This window comes from Epinephelus moara, chromosome 18 (genome assembly GCF_006386435.1).
Source record: "Epinephelus moara isolate mb chromosome 18, YSFRI_EMoa_1.0, whole genome shotgun sequence".
NCBI lineage: Eukaryota > Metazoa > Chordata > Actinopteri > Perciformes > Serranidae > Epinephelus > Epinephelus moara.
In genome coordinates this window covers 23,435,143-23,460,046 of record NC_065523.1, presented here as the reverse complement: position 1 = coordinate 23,460,046, position 24,904 = coordinate 23,435,143, and the positions used below count along the sequence as shown (strand labels likewise).

The 24,904-nt window shown below is 42.3% G+C and overlaps 1 protein-coding gene across 1 annotated transcript; it reads left to right on the top strand.

Moving 5' to 3' along the window:
- The first annotated feature begins 1,102 nt into the window (after positions 1-1,102).
- Positions 1,103-4,844, top strand: LOC126405806 (transcription factor Sox-8). Its single transcript, XM_050069745.1, has 3 exons — positions 1,103-1,781; positions 2,142-2,377; positions 2,534-4,844. Exons 1-3 carry the CDS (start codon positions 1,366-1,368, stop codon positions 3,286-3,288), a joined length of 1,407 nt encoding a protein of 468 aa, XP_049925702.1. The 5' UTR covers positions 1,103-1,365; the 3' UTR covers positions 3,289-4,844.
- Positions 4,845-24,904: the final 20,060 nt, after the last annotated feature.

Here is a 24,904-nt window from a genome sequence, read left to right as displayed (position 1 = left end):
TTCTAAATTTAGGATGTTTATCGTAGCTATAATTGAGCTCACACTGGCCTGCGAACACACGTTTTAGTGAGAAGTCAGATCAGGAGACATTTTGTTTCAGAGTCATGATCATTTGTTTGGTTTTAGACACACAGACGTTAAAGGCTTAATATCACACAGTGAATTAGTCTAAAAAACTGATGAATTATTGTCATGAGCAATTATTTAATATAGTTTATAGTCAAAGAAAGAGAGGCATCACTTCTAACTAGTGAGAAGGAGGATCATCCTGCCTCTCTGACAATGAGATCTGTCAGACCTGACACTCATTATATATATGTGCTTTAATTTGCAACCCTGCTGCAAATTAATTTGTCACAAGCTCTGACACATTTGCTCGGCGTTTAACCAAATTAAAAGCCTATAATTTTTGAGACTGTTCTGTTATGTGAGAGAATAAAACCTGAATATTAATTTTCATTTTACTCTCTGAATGCTACAACTTTCTCTGACGGTCAAGTCTTATTTAGAGAGTGTTAAACCTCAACCTTCATCTCAGTAAGACACGATTAGAATTGTACTTTTGGCATTTGTCATATTTATTAAAAATAACTCGTTCATTTGCTGCCATCCTAAATGTGTTTAAAAATAAAAATATTTTGTAAAGAAATTAAACCATGTGTGTCAGGAGGAAAATGACAATATACAGACATTATCAGCCTGTATTGCAATAATTACGTCACTTTTTTATTGTTAACTTATTTGTTTATTTATACACACATGTAAAGATTGAAGATGTTTACATTTACTGTATAGCTGCTAAAAAAACAATAATAAATACCAAAAATGATTTTTAAAGTATTCAGTATTGGTGTAATTTCTGAGCTCACTGCATCTCCTGACAGCATTATAGAATTGTTTGTCACACAATGTGTGTAACTTTAGTAAAAACAGATCTGTGTCAGCAATGAAAAAAATAAAATCATTATAATAATGAAGCCCACATAAAAGCCTGAACCAATGGAGGGAACGTGGTGATTTGTTCCAGCCAATCCCAGGCGGAGGGTGGAGTGACGATTTTAAAACTCCAACTCAAGTTGCTGTAACGTGCAGCTCCACAGCTCACATTGTGGACCACAACTTTCACGACTGCACCTCCCATGACAGCATAGGAAAACAAGACTAACGAAGACAAACAAACAGGGAAGCAGAAGGAAAACAACGGACTTGTGTTGACTGAAATTGTTGGAGGAATTTAACTGTGGCGCACCGTGCGTAAAAGGCGCACCGGCCACTTTGCTGCGCGCTTCAGCTCAGTGGTAACATTTGATTTTTTTTTGCTTTTAATTGATTTCGGATTTTCATCCCCAAGGGGCTGAGCGAATAATGTTAAAAATGACAGAGGAGCATGACAAGTGTGGCGGGGACCAGCCGTGCAGTCCATCGGGCACAAACAGCTCCATGTCCCAGGACGAGTCCGACTCCGATGCTCCGTCCTCACCGACAGGCTCCGACGGCCAAGGATCCCTGCTCGCCGGCTTGGGAAAGAAGCTGGACTCGGAGGATGATGACCGGTTCCCTGCTTGCATACGGGACGCCGTCTCTCAGGTCCTGAAAGGATACGACTGGTCCTTGGTGCCAATGCCCGTGAGAGGGAACGGCTCTCTGAAGAATAAACCTCACGTCAAGAGACCCATGAATGCGTTCATGGTTTGGGCGCAAGCGGCCCGCAGAAAGCTGGCGGATCAGTATCCACACCTGCACAACGCCGAACTGAGCAAGACTCTGGGGAAACTGTGGCGGTAAGAAACATTTGATTTTCTAAAGAGAAATACAGGGATGAAGAGGGGGTAACTGAATATTAAAAATGAATATAACTATAAGCACATCCAGAGGTCTTGGCTGTAGATTTGGGCATGTAGACAATTATTTCATAAATAATAGTTTACATTAACAGCTTTGGCAATTACAGAAAAATATAGATTAAATAGAGTAAATTAAAAAAAGTTTCAATTTCAAAAGTAAATCCTTTAAAAGAAAAATAAAAAAAAACACTTAACTATTAAAAAAAGGCTCTAAATTACTTAAATTTTATCTTTTAATATGTGTTTACTTTGGCTGCATTCACTTTATTATTTTATCCTTTTTTCCCCCTGTCATAGTTTGCTCTCAGAAAGTGAGAAGAGGCCGTTTGTAGATGAAGCAGAGAGGCTCCGGGTTCAGCACAAGAAAGATCATCCAGACTACAAGTACCAGCCGCGGCGACGGAAGAACATGAAACCAGGCCAGAGCGACTCAGACTCAGGAGCAGAGCTGGCACATCACATGTATAAAGCTGAACCAGGGATGGGAGGACTGGCAGGGATGACTGATGGACACCACCACCCTGAGCACGCAGGTATGTTGTCGAAATTGATAGAAGAAGAGAAAATGTATCAAACACAGTTAGTGTGTGAGGTATATTTTAAGAATTAAAATGTTTTGGGTTGCTGTAAATTGTTTAAATCATTTTGTATTTGGAGTGATGAAGCCTCACCCGCTTTTATTTTTCCAGGGCAGCCCCATGGTCCCCCGACACCACCCACTACTCCCAAAACAGACCTGCACCACGGGATGAAGCAGGATCTGAAACACGAAGGCCGTCGTCTTGTTGACAGCAACAGGCAAAACATAGATTTCAGCAACGTCGACATCTCTGAGCTCAGCACTGATGTCATCAGCAACATGGAGACCTTTGACGTGCACGAGTTTGATCAGTACCTCCCGCTCAACGGCCACGCCTCAGGCTCCTCCGCCCTGCCTTCAGACCACAGCCACGGGCAGGCTCCCGCGCCTGGCGGCTCTTACACTTCCTCATACAGCCACGCGGGTGCCAACGGGTCAGCGTGGAGCCGCAAGAGCACCATGTCCTCCTCCACTCCCTCTGCCAGTGAGGTGGGCCAGCACCGGCTCCATATTAAAACAGAGCAACTGAGCCCCAGCCACTACAGCGAGCACTCCCACGGGTCACCCTCACACTCCGATTACAGCTCCTACAGTAGCCAGGCCTGTGTCACCTCGGCCACATCGGCTGCCTCGGCTGCAGCCTCTTTCCCCAGCTCCCAGTGTGACTATACTGACCTCCAGAGCTCCAACTATTACAACCCTTATTCTGGCTACCCCTCTAGCCTCTACCAGTACCCCTATTTTCACTCATCCAGGCGGCCCTACGGCAGCCCGATCCTCAACAGTCTGTCCATGGCTCCTGCCCACAGCCCCACTGCTTCCAGCTGGGACCAGCCCGTCTACACCACGCTGTCTCGACCTTGAGGGGACAAGAAACAGTCAGTTCGCACCAGAGACTCATTCAGATCGATGCACTACTAATGAAGGAAGTAAGGAGCAGGTGGAGAAGTGTGTGTAGTAGGCTACCTGTGACCATTTGAACGTGAAACAAACAAAAAGAAAAAAGTGCCTGCTGATTTTATACAAAGTTATATCGTTGTGATGAAAACACAGACTTTTTACACAAAGACAAAATGTGTTGTTGGTGAGCCAAAACTCCTCCATGAGGACATGTCGCCTACGCCCACATCCTGTACATCCCCCATCTTTTTCCCAGTTTAAGAATGCACGTGTGTGCGCACACTCGAGGTAAAGCAAAGGCCTGCCACCGAGTTGTGTAGGAGAGAAACGGCTTGGCTCAATTCTGTTGCGGAGCAGATGGAGAAGCAGATACATTGGAGAACGTACACGGGACCAATTATGTGAATTTGCAGTGAAAATTTACATTAATGGCCAGAGCTATATCGCAGCCATTCGCATCAGTCGATCAGTCTTAACTAAATGGCTCATATGAATCTTATAATGTCATTTTGGCATAAAAGTCTTATATGTATTTATGTTCATGCATTATTGTTTTTATTTTTTGTTCTTAAGTAGATAAAACACATGTAACGTGGGTTTGGTTATTTACCGTACTGTCTGGCTTTTAATGAAAACATGGTAAATGAAGTGAAGGACGATACATGTACAAATAATTTCGATATCATTCCAGTGAAGACCAATTTCCAGTAACATCTCCATTCCAAGTTGCAAGCAAACAGAGCCGGACCAACAGACTCGCGCAGGACAGAACAGGTGTCTGAGAGCTATGCTTGGCAAATTGCGATTAGTCATGATCTAGGGTTAAAGGAAATGGGGTAAAATAACACCACACACTCTGAGTGACATGTCAGCTGGACCTCCTGTATATGTAGATGGACAGCACACGGGTATGTGTACGTACGTGCATGTGTGTGTGTGTGTGTGTCAGGGAGATGTAGTGCTCCTGTATGTGTGAGCAACTTCCTTGGGAAACAGATACATATCCCATGACATAATACACACCAAATGATACTTAAACAACTCTTTACTGATATTATCTTTGAATTCATCCGTTACTCGAAGGCGAGTGTTTAGGGTTTAAGGAGGAAATTAAGAGTGTGTGTCCATATTTATCTCATCAGCCATCAAGTGCCAACTCATTGCTGCAGTCTCGCGCAAAACGTCTTTTGTGCCTTCTAATGCTTATTGTCAGTATTTCAATATGAAATTGAATTATTAACAAACGTCAGGCAGCACACAATCAGTAATCAACACCAGAGGTTCCTACAGTTAACCTGCTCCTGATTATATCCTTGATTTGATATCATTCCTTACAGCCTTGGTTTGTACTGTTCTGTGAGATGCTGTATGAGAAACGCGGGGAGCAGCGTGCTCGGAGACTTGTCCACAGAACTGTGTTTTGTATATTATTCTGGTGTATAATTCTGAGACAGGCTGTGAAAATTATTGTTGTTCTATTAACTAGAGTTTCATTCACACATGCACAGCTAACCCATTCGCTGGCCTTTTTTTTTTTTTTTTTTTTAAATAAAAAGATACTTTTTCTTGATATTTGTCTTTGTCGTTCTTATTCGCACTTCGTGTTTCGTTCCGACCTGCTCGTGAATGTATTTGGGGACAAATTGTTGAATAAATAAACAGAATTCACGGGTTTGCTTTTGCGCTGGATACCAGCTTGTCTAACATCTGTACTGTGAGCTACAGCTGTGAGGGGAGACCAGTGAGACCTTGAGGGAATTATTCTCAGCTCTCGTCCTTCTGAGCATTTTGTTTTGTGTGTGTAATCAAACTTTCACGTTAAATTAAATTGCTCAAATCAAGTTATTGACTTCTGCAAAATACATGTTAAAGTCGTCTTTTGCTTTAAAGCTCATACGCCTTTCATCTCGTCTTTTTTTAAAGATATACAGATATACATGTTGCAGCAAACAGCTCCCTTATAACCTTCTGACCTTACAGGCCCTCAAGCTGACACTTTATATGTTGCTATAGATGCATCAACAAAAAATATTACACATTTTTTCATCATTTCATTTTCATTAAACCACCAACAAGAGAGGAATGAGGAGAGAGATCCCATCTCCTCTGGTCCAGCGGGTAGAATGCTCAAGTTGGCCCTGGCATGCATGCCAAGCAGCCGTCCCTAACCAGCCCAGGGAGAAGCCAAGTGCCAGGGCCGCGCTGCTGAATTTTAATGATTCATTATGCTGTGGAGGGGCCCCATTGTGTCCCTTTATCCGGAGAGCTAGAAAGGAATTAATTGGACAGAAAATGGAAGGGCAAGGGGAACTGACAAGCCATTAAGAGGGTGCTGAATGGACGATTAGATGCACATGGGGGAGGATTTTTTGCCCCCCCCCCCAATCTCGCTGTCTCATATCACAGAGCTCCACAAACAAAAAAACAACAAGAACAACCACAATGACCACCAGACCAAACTGTAGAAATCATATCAGCGCACATAATCTGTAGATAATAAAAGAAGATAATACCACAGCAGATGGGGTGTGGGTGGCTCAAGAACGACTTGTTGTTTTTCTTCCCTCAAAGTCTTTTTTTTTTCACCAGTGTTTGCCAAATACTTTCAGGAGGAACTCTTGAGAAAGAACAGGAGTGAATAAAAGTGAGGCAAAAAGGCTCTTCAGGGTGCTTGGGTCCTGTTTCCCTGGAACTTGTCCACAGTTTCTGATTGGGCCTCTTGAAAGCCCTACTGTAAATAGCTTTAAAAAAATGAACTGGAATTAGGGGGGCTTTGCTGAGTTACATCAGCACAGTATACTGAATGAAGGAATGAATGAATGAATGAACATTTTTGCAGCAGCTACAACTTCGCCTGAGAAGATCTGCACATTTATGGACATCAACTCACATCGGGTGAACCATAGTGCACCATATAGCAGACGCTTTACACACGCACTACACATTCACATCTACGCAGAAATTGGAAATGAAATGTAATTTACAGTAATTTTAACACCGCCGCACTGAGGCTGCACTACATTCCAGCTGTCACAGTTATTGTTTATGGAGGAAGGGCGTTATTGGCCGCAGAGGGAGTCGCGGTCTCGGACCCAGAGGACATGAGGGGGAAGGCGAGATGAACCCAGTGAAACTGGTGCTTCAACCACCTGACCACATCCCATTGTTAGGAGCAGGATAACTCGCCTGGTAATAGTCTCATCCTGTTTAATGAGCCTGGCTGACTCAGGGCATGTTTCGGGGAAAAAGAGGGAGCTGGGAACTGTGAAAACTCTGAGAATGCGAGGCTGATTTGCAAGGGAAATGAAGTGGACATAAAGCATGGTTATTGCCTGCCACTGAATCCGCCCAGCCCACTTGATGCACCGAGTCTCTTTTAACTTCTCAGGGACATAACAGCTAACGTCTCATCACTGATGGCTTTTCATTTTGTCTGTGAAAATAAGAAAATATGATACGTGAACTACAGTATATAAACATGAAGCTACGCTGATGTGCTTACAATACAGCTGAAATGTATTCATCATTCTCTACATTCAGGTGATGCTTTGAGCCATTCTACTTTCAGTGTGAAAACTACAACACTTGCACTTGATAACATTATGACTAAGATGTCTGCATCCAGCACTTTAACAGCGTATGGATCAAGTGAAAATGGCGTACAGTAGATCCTTTTAAATAAAGTGATCTGACCCACTTGTTTGCTACAGTATCTCACGTTGCTTCCAAAGCAAACACGTTCGACTAAATCCTAGCCGCTCCGCCCAACTAAATGACTTCCTGAGGCTTATTTTGCCTTGTCTCCCTGTTCTTCGTACTAAATAAAGGAGTCTGTTTTATTATTGGTGTCTCCTGTGTTTGCTGGCATGACCAGGCCAAGCAAAACAGGGTGGCAGACAGAACCAACATTGACTTCCCCAATTCCTCACGGATGGGCCCGCATAGAGAAGAAGGGAGGGAAGCACAGTGCCAAAACTCCGGCTCTTGAAATGCCACTAAATTGATGCTGGCTCCTTCGAGGAAGCCTACGATTGGCCAGCAATACTTACATCAACCAGTTCCGGTGAGGACTTGACGCTAACTTCAATCAGTGTAGCTATTTAAACAGAAAGCAAAATGTCTGAGAAGAAAAAGGAGCTTCTTTTAAAGTGTCTGGAAACCATATCAGTTTTGCTTTAAACGTCTGTAAAGTTGCGGTTTGTTCGTGCTTTAAGGATTGGAATATTTCTCGGTAAATCAAGAAGGATCAATAAATAAAGCTCTTTGAAAACTTTGTAATCAGAAAATCTAAAATCTGGTGCTTCAATCAGGCATGGAAAACAAATTCCATTTTGAAGTAAATCTGTCCCGGTGGAGCGGCTGATTATGGTTGTTTACTGAAAAGATAATCAGACCTGGGTCTAAAACTATTGCAAATAATTCTCAGTGTCTGTTTCAACCTGCTCTGAGTGCCAGATGGAGAGGGATTACTGCACCACGGAAAGTCACAGAGTGTCAGTTTACTTTTACTACTTTTCTGATTAATCAAACTTTCTGGTTCTCATTATAAAATTCACATTTGGTAAAAATCACACATACTCATAAAAGTATAAAAACAAAAGGTTGGATATCATTTTAAAATAAATAAATAAATATTATCTTAAGTGGGGTTTAACAGCACTGTAAAATGGTGATAGTGATGGTGTTGAAAAAAACAGCCACCACAGGTGGAGTGTTGCTAATTTTTTTTTTTAAAGGGAGGAAAGAAATAAAGAAAATTGAAAAAAATACAGCAACAATTTGACATCTGGTCATGTTCTGTTCTCTGAACAGTTGTCCACAGTCTTTCACTATCTTTTTTCATTTGTTCTCTCCTTTTCACTTTTTCTTGGCACATCTCAATTGTGAATGGGGTGGCAGCATAGCTGCTCATCTTCTTTCCACAGCTTTAAGACTTGTTGATTAGTAACTATGGCTGTGTTTTCATTGTCACAGCTTTCTGCTTTTGTTGAACTGTGGCACGCTTCCATCGTCATGTACTTTCTCCATCTTTACTTGAAGTTGTCTCATCTCAACCTTTTTCCCTTCACACTTCCTGTCTCCCTACTCATCACAGAGTGAGTTTGCTGTCCTGTGTTTTAGTCACACTGGAGAGACATTTGATGATTGACAGTTGTTAACATAATATTTCTTTGTCCCCTTTGAAAATTAAAATGCAAAGGAGTGGAGCTTTTTAAAAAGACAGATTATCTAGCTCTGCATGTGCGTGAGTATCTGCTGGTCACTGTAAATAAGAAGCCAACAAGGATCTTAATATGGCTGTTATTTACATCTTACTGTAATTTAAAGAGACATAAGTGGGTGTTTGGGAGTTACTGACACCCACAATCATTAATTCAGAATTCTTATGTCTTTGAGGGAATCTCTCTTCTGGCCAGTGTAATTAAGGATGATGAATTAGCATATTACTGCCCCCCCCCCTGCACACACACACTCAAATTGTTACCCTGCCCCACGTCCCCCAGCACCCACACAAGTTGCACTCCTCTGTCACCGATGACACAGAGTAGAGAGAGAGACTGAGCCACCAGCATGTGGGATCCTGTAAGACCCTGGAATGTGGAGTGTGGGAGGAACATTTGCCACAAATTTTTCATGCTACTGATGCACAGAGGTAGTAGAGGTGGAGACAAAGCGAGAGAAGCGAATGGAAGGAGGGAAAAGAAGCCAACAGAGTATGATGAAGAGAGAGGGAAAGGGAGAGGAGGATGAGGAGGAAACAGACAGAAGGCTGGAAAGTCTCAGGTAGAAAGAAAAGAACAGAGAAATATCCCTCCCTTTTTCCTCTCGATTTGCGGAGCAGCTTGGCAGAAAGCGCGGCGGGGACAGCAGGACCAGAGTTTTAAATGTAGCTCAGTGTTGGCAGAGCCGTGTGTGAGCGCACTCTGTGGGAGCACCAAATCTTGTCGCCCAGCGCAACATGGCGATTCAGACAAAACAGCAGAGCCCATCAAAACCCATTTACCCTGCTTGTGCATATATACCCCACAAGCCTGCGGTTGGATTTTCTATACTCACTGGCTGAATTCTCACAAGCCTATATGCTGTAGTGCCATGAGGAATGCATTTTAAAACCATGTCTGGGATGCCACACTTTCTCTGGTTTCTAGGCCGTACTAAAACGGACAGTACACCGCAACATATTAGGTGACCATTGCAATATTTGTTTAATACGCATATGATCAGCAACACATGTCCATCCTCTCACACTTGATATCTTTTGTGGTATGACAAAGAGCAGGGGAGAGGGGGAGAGGGTGGGAGAAATAGGGAAGAGTTTGTTCTCCCATGTGGTTTTGGCCCGTTCTGAGGGGCTTGGAGCAACGCCAGTCTATCCCTGGTCCAGCCTTTGATATGGATGGGGTTCATTATGTAACTGAATCTATTGTCAAAGAATAAAACAATATGGGGCCAGCAGGAGAGGTGTGTTGTGTGTATGTGTGTTTTTTTTATGTGGGCCACAGAGGACCTAAAAAGCAAGTGGCTGAAAGGACAATTTACACAACCCTCTCTCACCTTATCACAGTCCAGACACTGTGAAACACTCCTGCGCCCTACTTTGGCTTTGAAATGAGCTGCACTGTATCAACAGACAATGATTTACTAACAGGTTTCTCACTTTGCAGTTGTAGTGAAATGTGTTACAGCATTTAGCCACGAATCTTTCAAGAATTCATTCACTTGTTTTTTTTCTGTTCTCACTCTTTTTTTTCCTCTTTTTTTTTTTTGCATTAACACAACTGCAAAGAATATAAAGCTTGAGATGAATTATAGCAGTAATTACCACCTCCCAAAATGTGTAGCATCAAACAGATTTGAACCTGTTTGCCTCCTCCCTGCTGTTTCCTCTTTAGCAACACAAAACGATCAACATTTTAGACTTCACACAAACAGTGGCGAACCTAGAGTCTGTGGGGGCCCCAGACCAAGGCCCCCCCAACACTCCCTGGTGTCATGCTTTATTGTCTTCGTTTTATTCTTTTGTTTCGGGGGGGGGGCAGAGATGGTGTACTATATAGTGCCTCTATAGCCCCTTTCCCACTGCACAAAAAGCCACTAACAACTGCTAACATCTGGCTTTTTTATGTAATGGGGAACATTACAATCAGCATTTACACCCGTATTTATCGGCCCCGGCTCTGATCTGCCTTGATGAGAATTTTTAGCCCCTTTACCATCGAGATACAATGGCACACCACCAAAAACTACCATCCATCTTTGCCCAAGCAGTGCTCAAAGAGCCTTCCCAATTAGTCTACCCTGAGTTCGAGGGACCAAATAAGTAAGAGACACGTTAAAAGAAGTTACCACTGTAACATTTGTACTGGCCTCCATTCTGCTTTCTACTGTTTACTAACCTGTAATCTGTTTTCTGGCCTGTTCATGACGTCGAAAAACACACAAAAAAAACGGAAAGGCATGCTCGTCTACTGCAGAGCCGTGTACACATCTCTAGTCTACTGGCAATAAAGGGAAGGAAAGGTGTCTATGGCCTACTTTTGGCGTGTTTTCCCACCTGTGTACACGTGCTAGTTGTGGTGGAAAAGGGGTGTATGAGAGGTTTATAGTTGTCATTGCAAAATTTGCCAATATGGGTGGCCATCAGGGGCCCCTATTCTGAAATAATTAGGGGTCCTCAAAAATTTGTCTGGTTTGCCTCTGCTGACGATGGACCCCTGAACACCAAACCCAAGAACTTGAGCTGTTGCATTCAGCCAATATCCAATCTTGAGAGTACCACAACAAACACAAACAGGAGGTAGAGCAGCCATTACACTGGCTTTCACCCTCATTCTCTGTCTTGTCCTCCTCCTGCTACAGCCAGACCCCCTTGACTGCGGCCTCAGAGAGGCTGGGGAGCTGGGACTGAGTATGGGTAGTAAGAGGAAGCTTTAGCCTTTTAGTGGTCTGCTCTGACTTCATTACAGCTGAGCTCTGGTGAGAGCAGCAAACCTCAGCGTGGTTGCCGAGGTCACCCACTGCACAATGCTCTGGCGCCTCCAACCCGACACTGGGTCCCTGACCGTCGCTTGCTCTCACAGACAAGGAGACAGAAGGGGACGTATATGCCCGGAACTGCGGCTTTAGGATGTTGGAACGGTGTTAACTGCAGCGGCTAAACGCTGCTCTATGCAAAATGGGTGCGGCAAGTTATATTTGGACCAGCAGAGGCTGATGATGATTTGAATGAATGAAAATGAGAGCAGCATGTTTTCTGTGTGCGGTCAAGATATTAGAGGGTGAAAGATAAAGCACATATAAACTTTACGGCCGTGCTAGCTCATTGCCAGTGTGCCACTCCAAAGTTGGTGTTCTGAGATGTGAATGACGCAAGACAGAAGGGATGACTCAGTGTAGGTTAATGGTCAAAAGGTGGGGTGTATGTCTGGGAGGGTCAACCTTTACCACAAATAGCCAGTAATACAAGACTGGAGTGACATTGGAGTCTGTGGTTTCCAATCCTCCTTTCTCTACTCCGTATTCCTTAAGGTAATGTTTGGCTTGGTCATGCTCCATTATATTTTTCCCACGTCGAGAATCAACTTGACAACAGTCAGTGCTCAGCGACAATTATATTCATGATATTTCATAGAGAGGCATCAACGATGTTTGACAGCACTATGTTGACTTTTTCAGGAATGCCAGGAATAAGCATTATGCTCAGCACTCAGTAAGGACACCCACAGCCAGAACCCCAAAAAGTAAACGGCCTGGTGTGGGTTCAAAATCAACAAAAACCTGAGATCAAATTTCTGCTTGTTCAAATAGTCATTAAGCAGCTTACTGGTTGTGTATTCATAAAAAAACACTTGACAAAAAAAATATCAATAAAACAATTCAGATCTCCAGTGTGTTGTGTTACATGCTGGATGCTTTAATTCCCTCATGACCACAGATAAAAGTCCCCCTTACAAGCCTCAGTTCTTCAGCCAAGAGTCAAAAGACGGGATCCAAAGCTCCGTCGTCCAGTCACATGTTGCAACCCGGCAAGCTGCATCACTAGCTGAAAAATTACCATTTGTCTTAGTGACAGAGTCATGATGTCACGTGGTTATGAAGTAATGCCAGTGTCAAATTTTAAAGGTCTGAGACAAACACATAAGAGAGAGAAGGACAGAGAGAAGACCGAGCTGCTGGGCTGCAGGAAGGGTGACGTAGTGAACTCTCGCCTGTGCCAGAAAGACAAACTATTCACTGTAGCAGCTAATGAGCTTGAACTTTGACCCTTTGGCAAGGAAGCAGGCCTGGTGCTAGACTGCCCTTGGTACTGCCTGACTGTTTTTATGGTTTCACAGAGGAGGAGTGGGCCGGAGGGGAATTGGTAAAGCTTTCCACGGAGCAAGAGAGAATATATATTACCACAGACATGGATTTCATACTCTTATTGCAGACATGTAGCAGGAAATCATCTGACAACAGCTATTTCTCCGTTATCTGTAAGTGATCTGCTTATAAAGAAAGTTTACATCTCTTTTTATAGAGTTGGAAAAGCTATCATTATCTCTCCTCTGCTACGTTAAATCACAAAAAGATTATGTGCAATGGTATGCAACGGAAATACACACACAGCTAGCCAGGTAGCTAGCATTTCACTTCCTGGCAGTGCTGAAGTGGGGTAGGATGATGGTGCAGGGATTATATGATCGAATGTGAAAAGTGATCTGTAGTTTGGGGAGGACGGCTCTTTTAATAAAACAGACCTTTCACTGCTTCGCGGTGTGATATCCCTGAGAAGAGGTGCTCTCGCTGCTGCAGGGGAGGGAGACGAGAGACAACGCAGGGCAACCACATGGGCCGGCTAACTGGTGAAGGTTACTGGAGGTCAGAAATCAGCAAAATAAAATGAAATCACTGGAGAGGGTAAATCATTTCAAAGCACTTCTACATAAAGTGTCAGTTTCTTTGGCACTCTAATTATCTGCATTGTTTTGTTAGCGGGAGAAATAAGGGTTATTATAACAACATCTCATCCACAGTAATCTAATGAGTCAAGCTGGGGTGGTTCTTTCCAGTCTCACAGGCAGATGTGGTGGTGTGAATGGTTAAACTAGATGAATCAAAGATGCTTCCACTTTGATCTCTGTCTCTGGGTCCCTGTGATGTGTTTAATGGCACGCGTAAATGGAACAAACCCATAATTTATGCAATTAGTTACATCAGCGCTTCTTGCCATGACGAGTCAAATTATCTGCCCTGAGAAAGGATCTTAGGGGAAACACATCAGGGAGCAGGGCTGCCTCAAGTCTACAGTATAGTGTGAAGCATGGCTGGTTTTTCAAATCTAGGCAAGGTGAGCTACTCTAAAATGTCAGGCCTGCAAAATGTCACTCAAATGAACTTGTACCAACTGGGAAAACACTCAAAAACACCACCAAGAGATGCAAAAGAACTGCAAAGTGACACAATATAATTACAAAAATGGGCTAAACAACCTCAAAGAGACACAAAACAACCAAAAAAGGCACAACATTTACTTTAAAAGACACAAAAAGACTCAAAATCAAGTCGAAGAGTTGCAAAACAACCACAAGGAGACACAAATGATCATACCCAAAATAAAAGAGATGCACCACAGTTACAAAGAGATGCAAAAGAAAAAAAGAGACAAAGCCACCACAGAGTCTGTAAATCTTGCTTTTATGTTGCAGAGGTGGTGGGGCCCTCTGTATGTCTGTGCCCAGGGACCCACTGTCTCATAATCCGCCCATGCTCTTTAGAATTATAATCTTACTAACACAATCCTTTTTTTTCTTGATTTTTTATCACACATAATATATTGGGCCACATGCATCAGCGTTCTCTTAAACGTCTCCTATATTTTCTCTTAGTTTTGTGTTAAGAGACAAAAATAAGTGAAGTCAATTTCCAGACACACCATTTAAATCTGCACATATCCAGGTGTGCTCAATGATAAATCCCACTTGACGATGAGTAACCTATTAACGTAAGTAATCCCCACCCCACCCGCAAACACTGTATAAGCGCAGGTGTTGTGCCGTGCGCAAAGACTCTGGCACATGCCCAAGAACTGGAGAGATGCCACCATAAAAGGCTGTAAGAGGAGGAAAAACTCCTGTGGTGTTGTTAAATAAAACTGATATAAAGATGATATTCCATAGTGTTATTACTGATGTTACAGGAAAATTAAAAACCCAGCAATGGCAAAACATCTGTGATGCTGTGAATACTGTGTCAGCATCAGTGGTGGAGGAAGTTCAGATGCTTTACTGAACTAAAAGTACTAAAAACACTGTAAAAATACTCTGTTACCAGTTTAAGTCCTGCACTGAAAATGTTACTAAGGTAAAAGTATGTAAGAACAATAAGGGAAATGTATTAAAGTATTAAAAGCGAAGTACTTGATCCCAGTTTTAAATCATTTTAACAATAATTAAGAGGAAAAGCAGCAAGTCCTCATATTTAGGAAGCTGCGATCATTAAATGTCTTTGCATGAAAAATGACTTCAACGATTATCATAACTTCAGCTGCACCTATGAATGGCGATACAGTTGGTGCACAAAAAAGTACTTCCCTCTGAAGTATTGTAAAGTAGAAGTACAAAGTGGCATGGAATCAAAATACTTAAGTAAAGTACAAGTACCTCAAATTTGTACTCAAGTACAGAACTCAAGTAAATGTACTTAGTTACATTCCACCACTGGTCAGCAGAGGGATGCACAGTAACTGAAAGTACAGTGACTGGGATCAATGGACCAAGTATAGTAGTGATTATCTCATGATTATAATAATCCAATCAATATAATTACTGTAAACCATGATTATCTAAATTTGATTATATGATATTTATGTTCCTCAAATTTAAAATCTGTTTCCTTGCTTTGGAAAAACAATTTGTAAACTCTGAAAACAATATGTGTATCCTCTTATCTTGGTAAAAGTGTTCTCGACCACTTATACAATTTTCTCCTACCTGAGAGAAGAACAAAAATATTTATGAATCACAGAAATCAGAGGGTACAAAATAAGAACAAATCATGGATACAAACAAAAATAAGATTGAATATGTTTTTATATCACTTCCTGCTTGAAGCCCATTGTGTCTACTGTTTTTTAATTGTTCAAACTGAGACTAATTTACAGCTGATCCTTAAACCCTGCATACTTCACTCCACTACAACCGGGTAGCTGACTTTATTTATGCTGCTGGTTGTGGTTACTCAGGAATTCAATGTTTTTTATTCCTCATTTTCCCATCAGTTTTGACACTTCTTCTCTTTCTCAGCTTTGCTTTCCTTCCTCCTCTCCAATTATAGGGTTCATATGCATGTAAAGCTAGTGTGTGTGTGTGTGTGTGTGTGTGTACATGCCTGCCTGGACACATGTAAATGTAGCTGCTCTCCCAGGATGGGACTAATCCCAGGGTGGCAGGAGTGCAGGGGGAGCCAGCACATGTGCAAATCTTTCAACTGCGGTTTGCGATGTTTAGTCTTGCTTTGTCAGCACTTCTTGAACCGGGTCCAGAAAAGCTTTCAATCGGCCATAATTCTAGACTCCCTCTGCATCTCGAAGCCCAGTCGCCCTCTCTGCCCAAAGGACTTCCCCGACGCAAGATGAAAAAACAACAAAATGAATATAACAAAATCATCATTAAAATGTGCATGTTGATTTCCTCAGGAGGTTAAAGGAGGAGCGCCTCTGGTCTCTCAGGTTTTTGCCCTGCAGGGACTTTCCAAATATCACTCATGATCTTTCATCACAAGACAGGTTGGCACCGCCATACCAGACTATGGTATCTTTTGCTTTTCATCCCCAATCCTCTCCCACCTCCCACTCTCTTGTCCCAAGTTCTCCTCTGAAACATCTCCAGGGCAGCTGATTTGACTCGTAAAACAAGCCACATTCTGGCACGCAGGTTGAGGGGGTTTCCCCCTAAATTTTTGGGCTGCAGTTCATCTCTGGCGTCCCTGTCAAAATACAACCCACAGTCATGTAATAACATCAAATAGCATCTGAGAGGACGGGAAGGTGCACGCATGTCACATGCCTGTTTAATTAAGCTTGGCAAGACCAGTCTAATGTCAGTGTACATTATTCTGTTGTCTTGTTTGCTGCATATACTTCATTATATTTCATTTTAGACACAAGCAGCACAAAGTCTGTCTTTGTTGTCTGTGTTTGGATGTGCACATGTATGGACAGACATCTCTCCCTCACTTTCATTGCCAGCCCTGCACCTTCAGCTATAATAACACTCAGTTGCAAAACACACGACAACTGCTCAGCACAGTAATAACCTTGCATCTGTCGACCAACAGATGCAAAGCCGTGCGGTCACCCAGGTCCTCAGTTCATAACAACAGCTGAGGCTCAACCACTTTCCTTGCAGCAACCTTCATGTCATGAGCGGCAACATAATCTCAAACACAATCCCTCCAAAGCTCTCCTCAGACGTGCTCCTTTTAACTTTTTATTCTCCCTATAAAAATAATTCTAACTACGCTTCCACCTAAAATAATTCCAACATCCATTAAACAAACAAGAATCAGACATGCTGAAGCCCCACGTGCTTCACTGCAATTCACAGATTTCTCAACCCATTCACTCGAGCAATACAAGAAAGTAGAAGCCAGGCTTATTGTAACAGCTTAACATACAACACTCAGTGTATCTCTCCCACCTCCCACTTTCTCTCCGCACAGGGTGCAAGTGGAATCAAACAGATGAAATGATCAACTTACAGGTCAGAGTGAGGAATGTGTGTGTCATCTTCACTTTCTCCTGGAAAATATAAGACCCACAGGTGGTTAGAGCTGCTCTGGAAAACAGTAAATTTCCCCCAAAGAAGAGGCCACCTGTTCTCCCAGTTACCACAGAAACCAGTCACAGCTGAGTAACATGACTCTCTTAAACATATGAAGCGGAGCTGTAAATGCTTTTAAATTTGTGGGCTTAACACTGACAAAAATATGTGTAGGCTACTTATGGAAGTATGTGGTGTAATATAGATGATGAATGTATTTTAATAAAGGCGTTGTGTCACTTAAAAGGCCTGGGGACTGAGCGTGGAGACACATTGAGGAGTTCACCACAAGATGGCACTGCAGCACTTTAAATCAATTCAGCTTTGATACTAGTGTCTGTTGCTCCATCAAGTGTTCGGAAGAAGACATTACACACAACTTCTTAATTCCATCCCTTAACTCAGATAAATAAATGACACTTGGCAGTTAAATGCACAAATCCTGAGGAATTACATATATCTCATGAATGAGCATGCATAGTGTTTTTAAATTAACAAAAATATAATTTAAAATGCATAAAACCTGATTCCTTTTCACTACATAATCTGCAAAAACAATCAAACTGCTCTATAGACATGGCAGAGAATGGTGAATCAGGTTTGCCTCAACACAGAATGAAGATATGTCTGCTGTGTCAGTACATTGCAACAGAGAAATCCCAAACAGTCTAATGCGCAATTTAGCTCTTCATTATCCAAATCTTTATTATAGCCAAACAAAAACGACATCCATTAATTTCCTGGGCTCTGTAAATTACATCAGCAGTGATAAATGATGCCTCATTAAACTCTTATCTTACCCAACTGCCTCCACAATGAGCCACTGTGGAACCTGGCAACCTATCTTGTTTGCACATGGCTATTTACCTCAGCAACACGTGGAACATTTTATTCCAAAAGGCAATCCAAGTTAGCTGCGATTAATTTGATTATCATGCATGGTTAGTAAATTCCTTCTAAGTGGGGGAATAAAAATATTAAAGTCCCCAATGTTGTAGCTGCAATGTGGCAACAGAGCACATTGCAAATATTGATAATGCATTTTTTTATGTGTCTAAAGTGGTTTGCATGCAATGAATATTAGTTTTATAGTTCACAGACAAAGTGGCATTATTATCCTTCCAATAGCCCTGGACCCAGCTGTTGTCAACAAAAAGCTCTCATAAAACCACCAGGGGTGGAGTCAGCCGTTGTAAACATTCAGGGCTCAGCCCAAACCTATGGGGTCCAGGAGCATGCTCCGCTGGGGAGATGTAGTGCAGCATATGCACTATTATTCAAGCTATATGAGATAAAAGAATTCCTAAAAATCTGTACATCATTTTGGAAAAACTTGATAGTTGCAAATGCTGATTCTGTCCGGGCCATGGAACGGTGGAGCAGCTCTTTACCATTGCGGGGCTGCTGGAGGGGTCGTGGGAGTTTGTCCATCCAGTCTACATGTGTTCTGTGGACTTGGAGAAGGCTTACAACCGCGTCCCTCAGGGAGTCTTGTGGAAGGTACTGCAGGATTACAGGGACTGGGGTCTTTGAGACGAGCCATCCGGTCCCTGTATGACCAAAGTGAGAGTTGCATCCGCATACTCGGTGTGGTCAAACACTTTCTCGGTGGGTGTTGTCCCTTGTCACCGATCCTGATTGTGATATTCATGGACAGGATCTTGAGGTGTAGCTGGGGGGAGGAAGTGGTCAGATTTGGGAACTTCAGAATGGCATCTCTGCTTTTTGCAGATGATGTGGTTCTGTTGGCTTCATCACACCGTGACCTCCAGCATGCACTGGGGCGGTTTGCAGCCGAGTGTAAAGTGGTCGGGATGAGAGTCAGCACTTCAAAATCTGAGATCATGGTTCTCTGCCAGAAACCGGTGAATTGCCCTCTCTGGGTTGGGAGTGAGTTACTGCCTCAAGCGAGGGAGTTCAAGTATCTCGGGGTCTTGTTCACAAGTGAGGGTAGCGATGCGGGCGCTTAGCCAGACTGTCATGGTGAAGAGGGAGCTGAGCCAGAGAGCGAAACTTTCAATTTACTGGTCCATCTACGTCCTAACCCTCACCTATGGTCATGAGATCTGGATAGCGACCGAAAGAATGAGATCACGGATACAAGTGGCCAAAATGAGTTTCCTCCGTGGGGTGGCTGGCCTCAGCCTTAGAGGTAGGGTGAGGAGCTCAGACATCCAGAGGGGCCTTGGACCAGAGCCGCTGCTCCTTCGCATCAAAAGAGGCCATGTGAGGTGGCTTAGGCATCTGACCAGGATGCCTCCTGGGCACCTCCTGACAGAGGTGTTCCAAACACATCCCACTGGTAGGAGGCCCCACAGTAGACTCAGAACACACTGGAGGGATTACATATCTCATCTGACCTGGGAACGCTTTGGTGTCCCCCAGGAGGAGCTGGAAAGCGTTGCTGGGGAGAGAGACGTCAGGGGTGCTTTGCTTGGCCTGCTGCCCCCACGAACCAGCCCCGGATAAGCGGATGAAAATGGAATGGAACGATAGTTGCCAAAGAAAAAACATCCAGTAAAGCCCACATCCAATTTTGTATCTAGCTGCTCTCCAACTCTTCTCATGTTAAACCATAACATAAACATTAAGGACAACTTATTTTCACCTCTGCCACCTAAAAAGAGGTAGAAATTGTCACACAAGATAGGGTAATGCGTATCGCAATTGCATACCTACTAATCTTGAAATCATTTTTATTATGCTATGTTGGAGTAAAATTCACAGAGGGAATGTTTAGCTGACAAATCTTGACATCTGTATCCATGCCATAAAAATCTGGGCTGCTCTTACTGCAAATAAAGGACTAACAATGCAAAGCAAATGTAGACTTCAATACTCTGAATTAAACATTAGGCCAACAGACGAACATTTACTCATAATAGCAGATTTCTTTAGGAAATAATAGACCATACTGTGGGATAAACAACATAGAAATATATTATCTTCTGAACGAGGCAAAGTTAAAAGGTTTTTCAAAAATCTTAAAGATTCAGGGCTTTTGAGAAGAAAAGGCCAACACCACCCTCCTCACTCCACCTCTGAAACCCACTGCACTCGGTACCAAACAGATGAAAGACAAAGTTTGCGATTACCTAACAAAAGGGGAACATTTAGCAGCTAAAAACAGATATTTCCTTTAGGAGAAAAGAACAGAGCTGAAGAAGAGTGAATATTGGACTTACATTTATCACGTGGCAAGAAACAGGACTCTATCCAAATGAGTGTACAATAGCTCCATGTCTGCTGGATATGTAGGCCGAGCTAAATGAGTAACTGTCTGCTAACATGTTAGTCAGCTCAACTTAAAGCTTGTTGTGCTGCCCCCCCAAAAAATCACTGTAGCTTTAACTTAAATAAAGCAAGCTCAGCAGTATACTATAATCACTTCGTGAATCTTGCTGCAGCAGAACACCTGTGCTATTGGATCATGTGACCACACCAAAGAACTCTGGGAACTGTAGTCTCAAGATCAAGATTACTTCTTTTCAAAATGATGGCACAAGTCACATGACTTTAAGATATTGTTAAGAGACCAAACACTGTTTCTGTTTTGTAACTGCAAAAAAGAAAAAGAAAAACAACAACAAACATCTCAGAAAACATTGTATGGTTTATAAGCCATGCCAAATTTGTGGGAAGAGTGAAAGCAACCTCCTGGTTGACGCTTTACCAAATTAGCTACTTTTAAATCTTAATTTTGGCAAAATTCTTTTTAAAAAATGTAAAAAAAATCTGTTGAACATATTGACCACATTGCTGTTTTTATATCACATTTTTAATCCTTTCGCTTCTCCCACTACTGTGGTTAAATTAGGACAATTAAAATGGCAAGTTGGCAAGCTTAATGAACCGTTCTCATAACTATTCAACAGTTATGTGTCTGAGCCCTGGCGTTAGGCTGTTAGGCAGCCATTTGCACGTGCAGAGGCTCTGTTCCCACTAGGTAATACAGGACCATGGTGGAAATCCACTTTCATAATCATAAAATGCTGATGGCTGCCGGCTCATTCATTTGACTTCCTTTGTCACCGTGGTTGTATACTGCCTCTGCATTTGGAAAAGTGGGTTAATTTGATACAAGTGGGATTGTGCGAACGGAGAGATGTCAATCTGTGTGGATACGAGATTCATGGGCCAGTGGGAATGCACCAGATGTCATAGTTGTCAACAGTAAACAAGTGAAGTAATTGTGTTAATTTTCTACTTTTACAACAGTGGTCCTAAATGAGAATAAAATCTATTATACTATGTGGAAAAACATCCCCCATGGCCTTGGTTAATATTTAAACAAGGCAGGGTTGCTTATAGTATACATCCACTTTAATGTAATAAGGATTTCCTCTTCCCCTCTGCCTCTGATATATTTACTTTTATAGTCAGCAGTCAGTCGTGAAGCATGCATAAATATTAATGTGGGCCAAATATAGACATGAATCCAAATAAAACAATTAGACATGCCCATTACCCTCATAAGTAAACAGAGATTTCATTTCCGAATTGGTGGACATATTTTATTAACGCCATTTCAGGCGAGGAAATGAATGAAGCCAGATCAGTTCGCCACGGAGAGATTGGCTTGTGAGCTGAGTCACAAGTGCGACCGTTAATGTGGTTGCTCCATAATAATGGGCTGGCGATGTGGAGCAGATGGCTGTTATTACAGTAGGCAGCGGGCTGAGGAGATTTGTGAAAATGAACTGAGAATGAACAAGTTTCTGTATGCATATACCCACGTGCCTCTATGTTCCCTTTTTTACATTCATTTATATGCAGTGTAAGTTAAGGGGTTTTCAAAAACACTGCATCAATCTCCACACTGCACTGTACTGCCTGTGTGCTGCTCTCAAATGCAAACATTAAGCTGGTGTTGTGAATAGCCTATATGAACAGCGGCTTAATTACTGTGCGTTCCCTGTTTTTACAGGATGTGTTCTGAGTTTCATTGTCAGAGAAGAAGAGCTCAGGAGGGAGGAAGGAGATAAGAAGAGGAGGCAGGCGGACCAAGAGGGAGAAAAAAAGCAGGGGGGGACAGAGTGGGTTTCATTCAGCACTTAGGCCACTGTACACTGAAAGGGGTGTTTAGAAACAGCTTCCATCTGAGTCCCTGTTGTCATAGAGACAAGATGCAAGATGCAGAAATGTGCATTTACCAGAAATCTGAATCCATAGTCAACATTTGCAAAGCTACCAAGAGTCAAGGAATGCAAATCTTCTCATGTTGCTGTTATATAAAACCATAAAAAACACATTTTCCACTTTTCAAGTGTCAATTTTGTAAGAAATAACAAACAACCAACACATTTTGGTCCATGTGTTCCTTAATGTCAGTTTATCAAGCATATCCAGCCAACCAGGACTTAATTTCCATGGATGGATGGAAATTAATTGGACTGAATTGTTTTTCTGCACACATGTGCATACTGGTGATGAGAGACAGGAACATATTTATGAGCCAAAACAATTTGTGTATTTGTGTAATTCTTGTGCATGATAATAGAAAAATATGAGTACAAATTATGATCTGGAATAAGTAAGATATTCAGAGGAAAACACAAGTACTGTAAGAGAGGAATTTGTGGAAGGTGAGTTTGACCATCACTATTAGACAGACAAACCAAGAGCCATCTGACTTCAATGCAAACTCAAACATTCCTACACACGTTAAATGTTATGCTTTTGCCATTTATTAGTTGTTTTTTTTCCCCAATTACTTTTGGATGCTAAAAATGCTATTTTCAACATGCACATATCTTTCCTATAAGCCTATAATATCTTATGTTTGCATACATACTGTATTGTGCTGTGTTGCACATAGACTAATGACACCTGTATAATCTGATCAGATGCCTCCTAGGCGCCTCCCACTGGATGTGTTCCGGACACGACCCACTGGTAGGAGGCCCCGGTGTAGACCCAGAACACGCTGGAGGGATTACATATCTCATCCAGCCTTGGGGTCCCTCAGGAGGAGCTGGAAAGCGTTGCTGGGGAGAGGGACGTTTAGGGTGCTTTGCTCGGCCTGCTGACCCCGTGACCCGGCCCTGGGTAAGCAGATGAAAATATATGGATATCCATGTTATTCATTTATTCTCGTTACTCTCTGTGTCACCTACCAGCTGATTGGGGTTGTTTACCATTTTAGTTAAACCAACCAGGTTCAACCATGATCTCTATCAGCCAGTCATACCCTTGCTGTCAACATATTCTCCACTTTGTTGTTGTCAGCTGGTTATTTTAGTATGAACTGTCACAGTTCTCCTTATCTCCAATCATCCCCGCTTTTGGCTCAGATTAATCTGCTGATTCGGCGGTGATTCGGCTGAACTACACTAGGGAGGCCTCATAACTCCATAAAGGAGTATCTGACACTGCTCACAGCTTCTCTACTGTCTTTAAAATTTATGATGATGTCACGATGGAGTCAAATCACCAAAGATTTTCTCATTTTTATCAATTTCATGCATGTGTCAATAAGTAATTGTTCATTCAATGAAGTCTGTGCTGATTGAATTCTAACTGCTCAACCGCTCAATCTCCCTGGAGCTACCAAACGTCATGATAATAAGAAAAAAACAATCAATGACGTGTGGAAATTGCAATATGAAAAATGCAAATACAAAATGACACTCTTACATACCTCAGGTCTGCAAAGGCCTTACAGTATAAACTTCACAAAAAAATAATGGAATGATTTTAACTAGTTTTACATTGTGACACCAATGTCTATTCAGATCCGAGCTGCGAGTTTAAGAGTTGCTGTCGCCACAGTAAAGCTGAGAACATAACCAACACTGAAACGTGATGCACTTATCCAGAATTTGCAGCATGTGCTTGATGTGGGTGACTCACAAGTCACAGTTATAATTGCCTGCCATACCTTCAGTTTGCCACTTTCTGAGTTGAAAGTGGTGGTTTCAGGGCATGGACACCAGATGACTCTTATATAATAATGCAGTTATGTCATAGTTCACAGGGCAACACACTGCACCTACTCCAGGTGAAAGCAAACGACACTTCTGTGCTGCAGCAGCTGACTGGATGTTCACAGCCAGAAGTGTTGTTTCCTTTCACCTAGTGCAGTGTGTTGCAGTGTGAGCTCTGACATAACTGCAAAATTATATTTTACCTGCTCTTATTAACATGCTAATATGTTGTTGTGTGTTGTGTGCTAGTAAACAAACATGTAAAACACTCAGTAGGTTTAGCATGGTTTACTGTTCTGATCATTTTATTCTGAGAGTTAAAAAGAAGAGTAAATACTGAGGAAAATCAAAAAGGGACTAAGGTTTTATAGTGTTTATTCTGTTTATCATTTAAATATAAAATTGATATGGATCTGTTCTCACAATGTCAGCTGACCTTTCATCAAAAGTCCTTTGTCCATCTTCCCTGTTGCTGCCCTTTGGGGCATCACTGAAGATGCCCAATTTACCACTTTCTGCTTTTGTCAAAAAGATCTTGAATGAGGCAGAACATGAGGGGCCCACACATAAATGTCAAGAGAATCCAAGATGCTCAAAAACTGTTAATCAACATGTGACTGCAGCCTCCTGCGGTGTGGGCACATGCACACACACGCACAAACACACCCCAACAGTCACTCCAATTGAAACCACAGCTGCCCTCTGAGAATACTTAAAAGCTCTTAAGGTCTTACAAAGTCAAGCCTTATGGAGTCACCACAGCACTCCTGGTACATTAGATTAATTCTAGCCAGCATGAATCTACAGCCTGTCCCAAAGATGTAAAAATAATAAAAGGTTAAGTAATCCAAC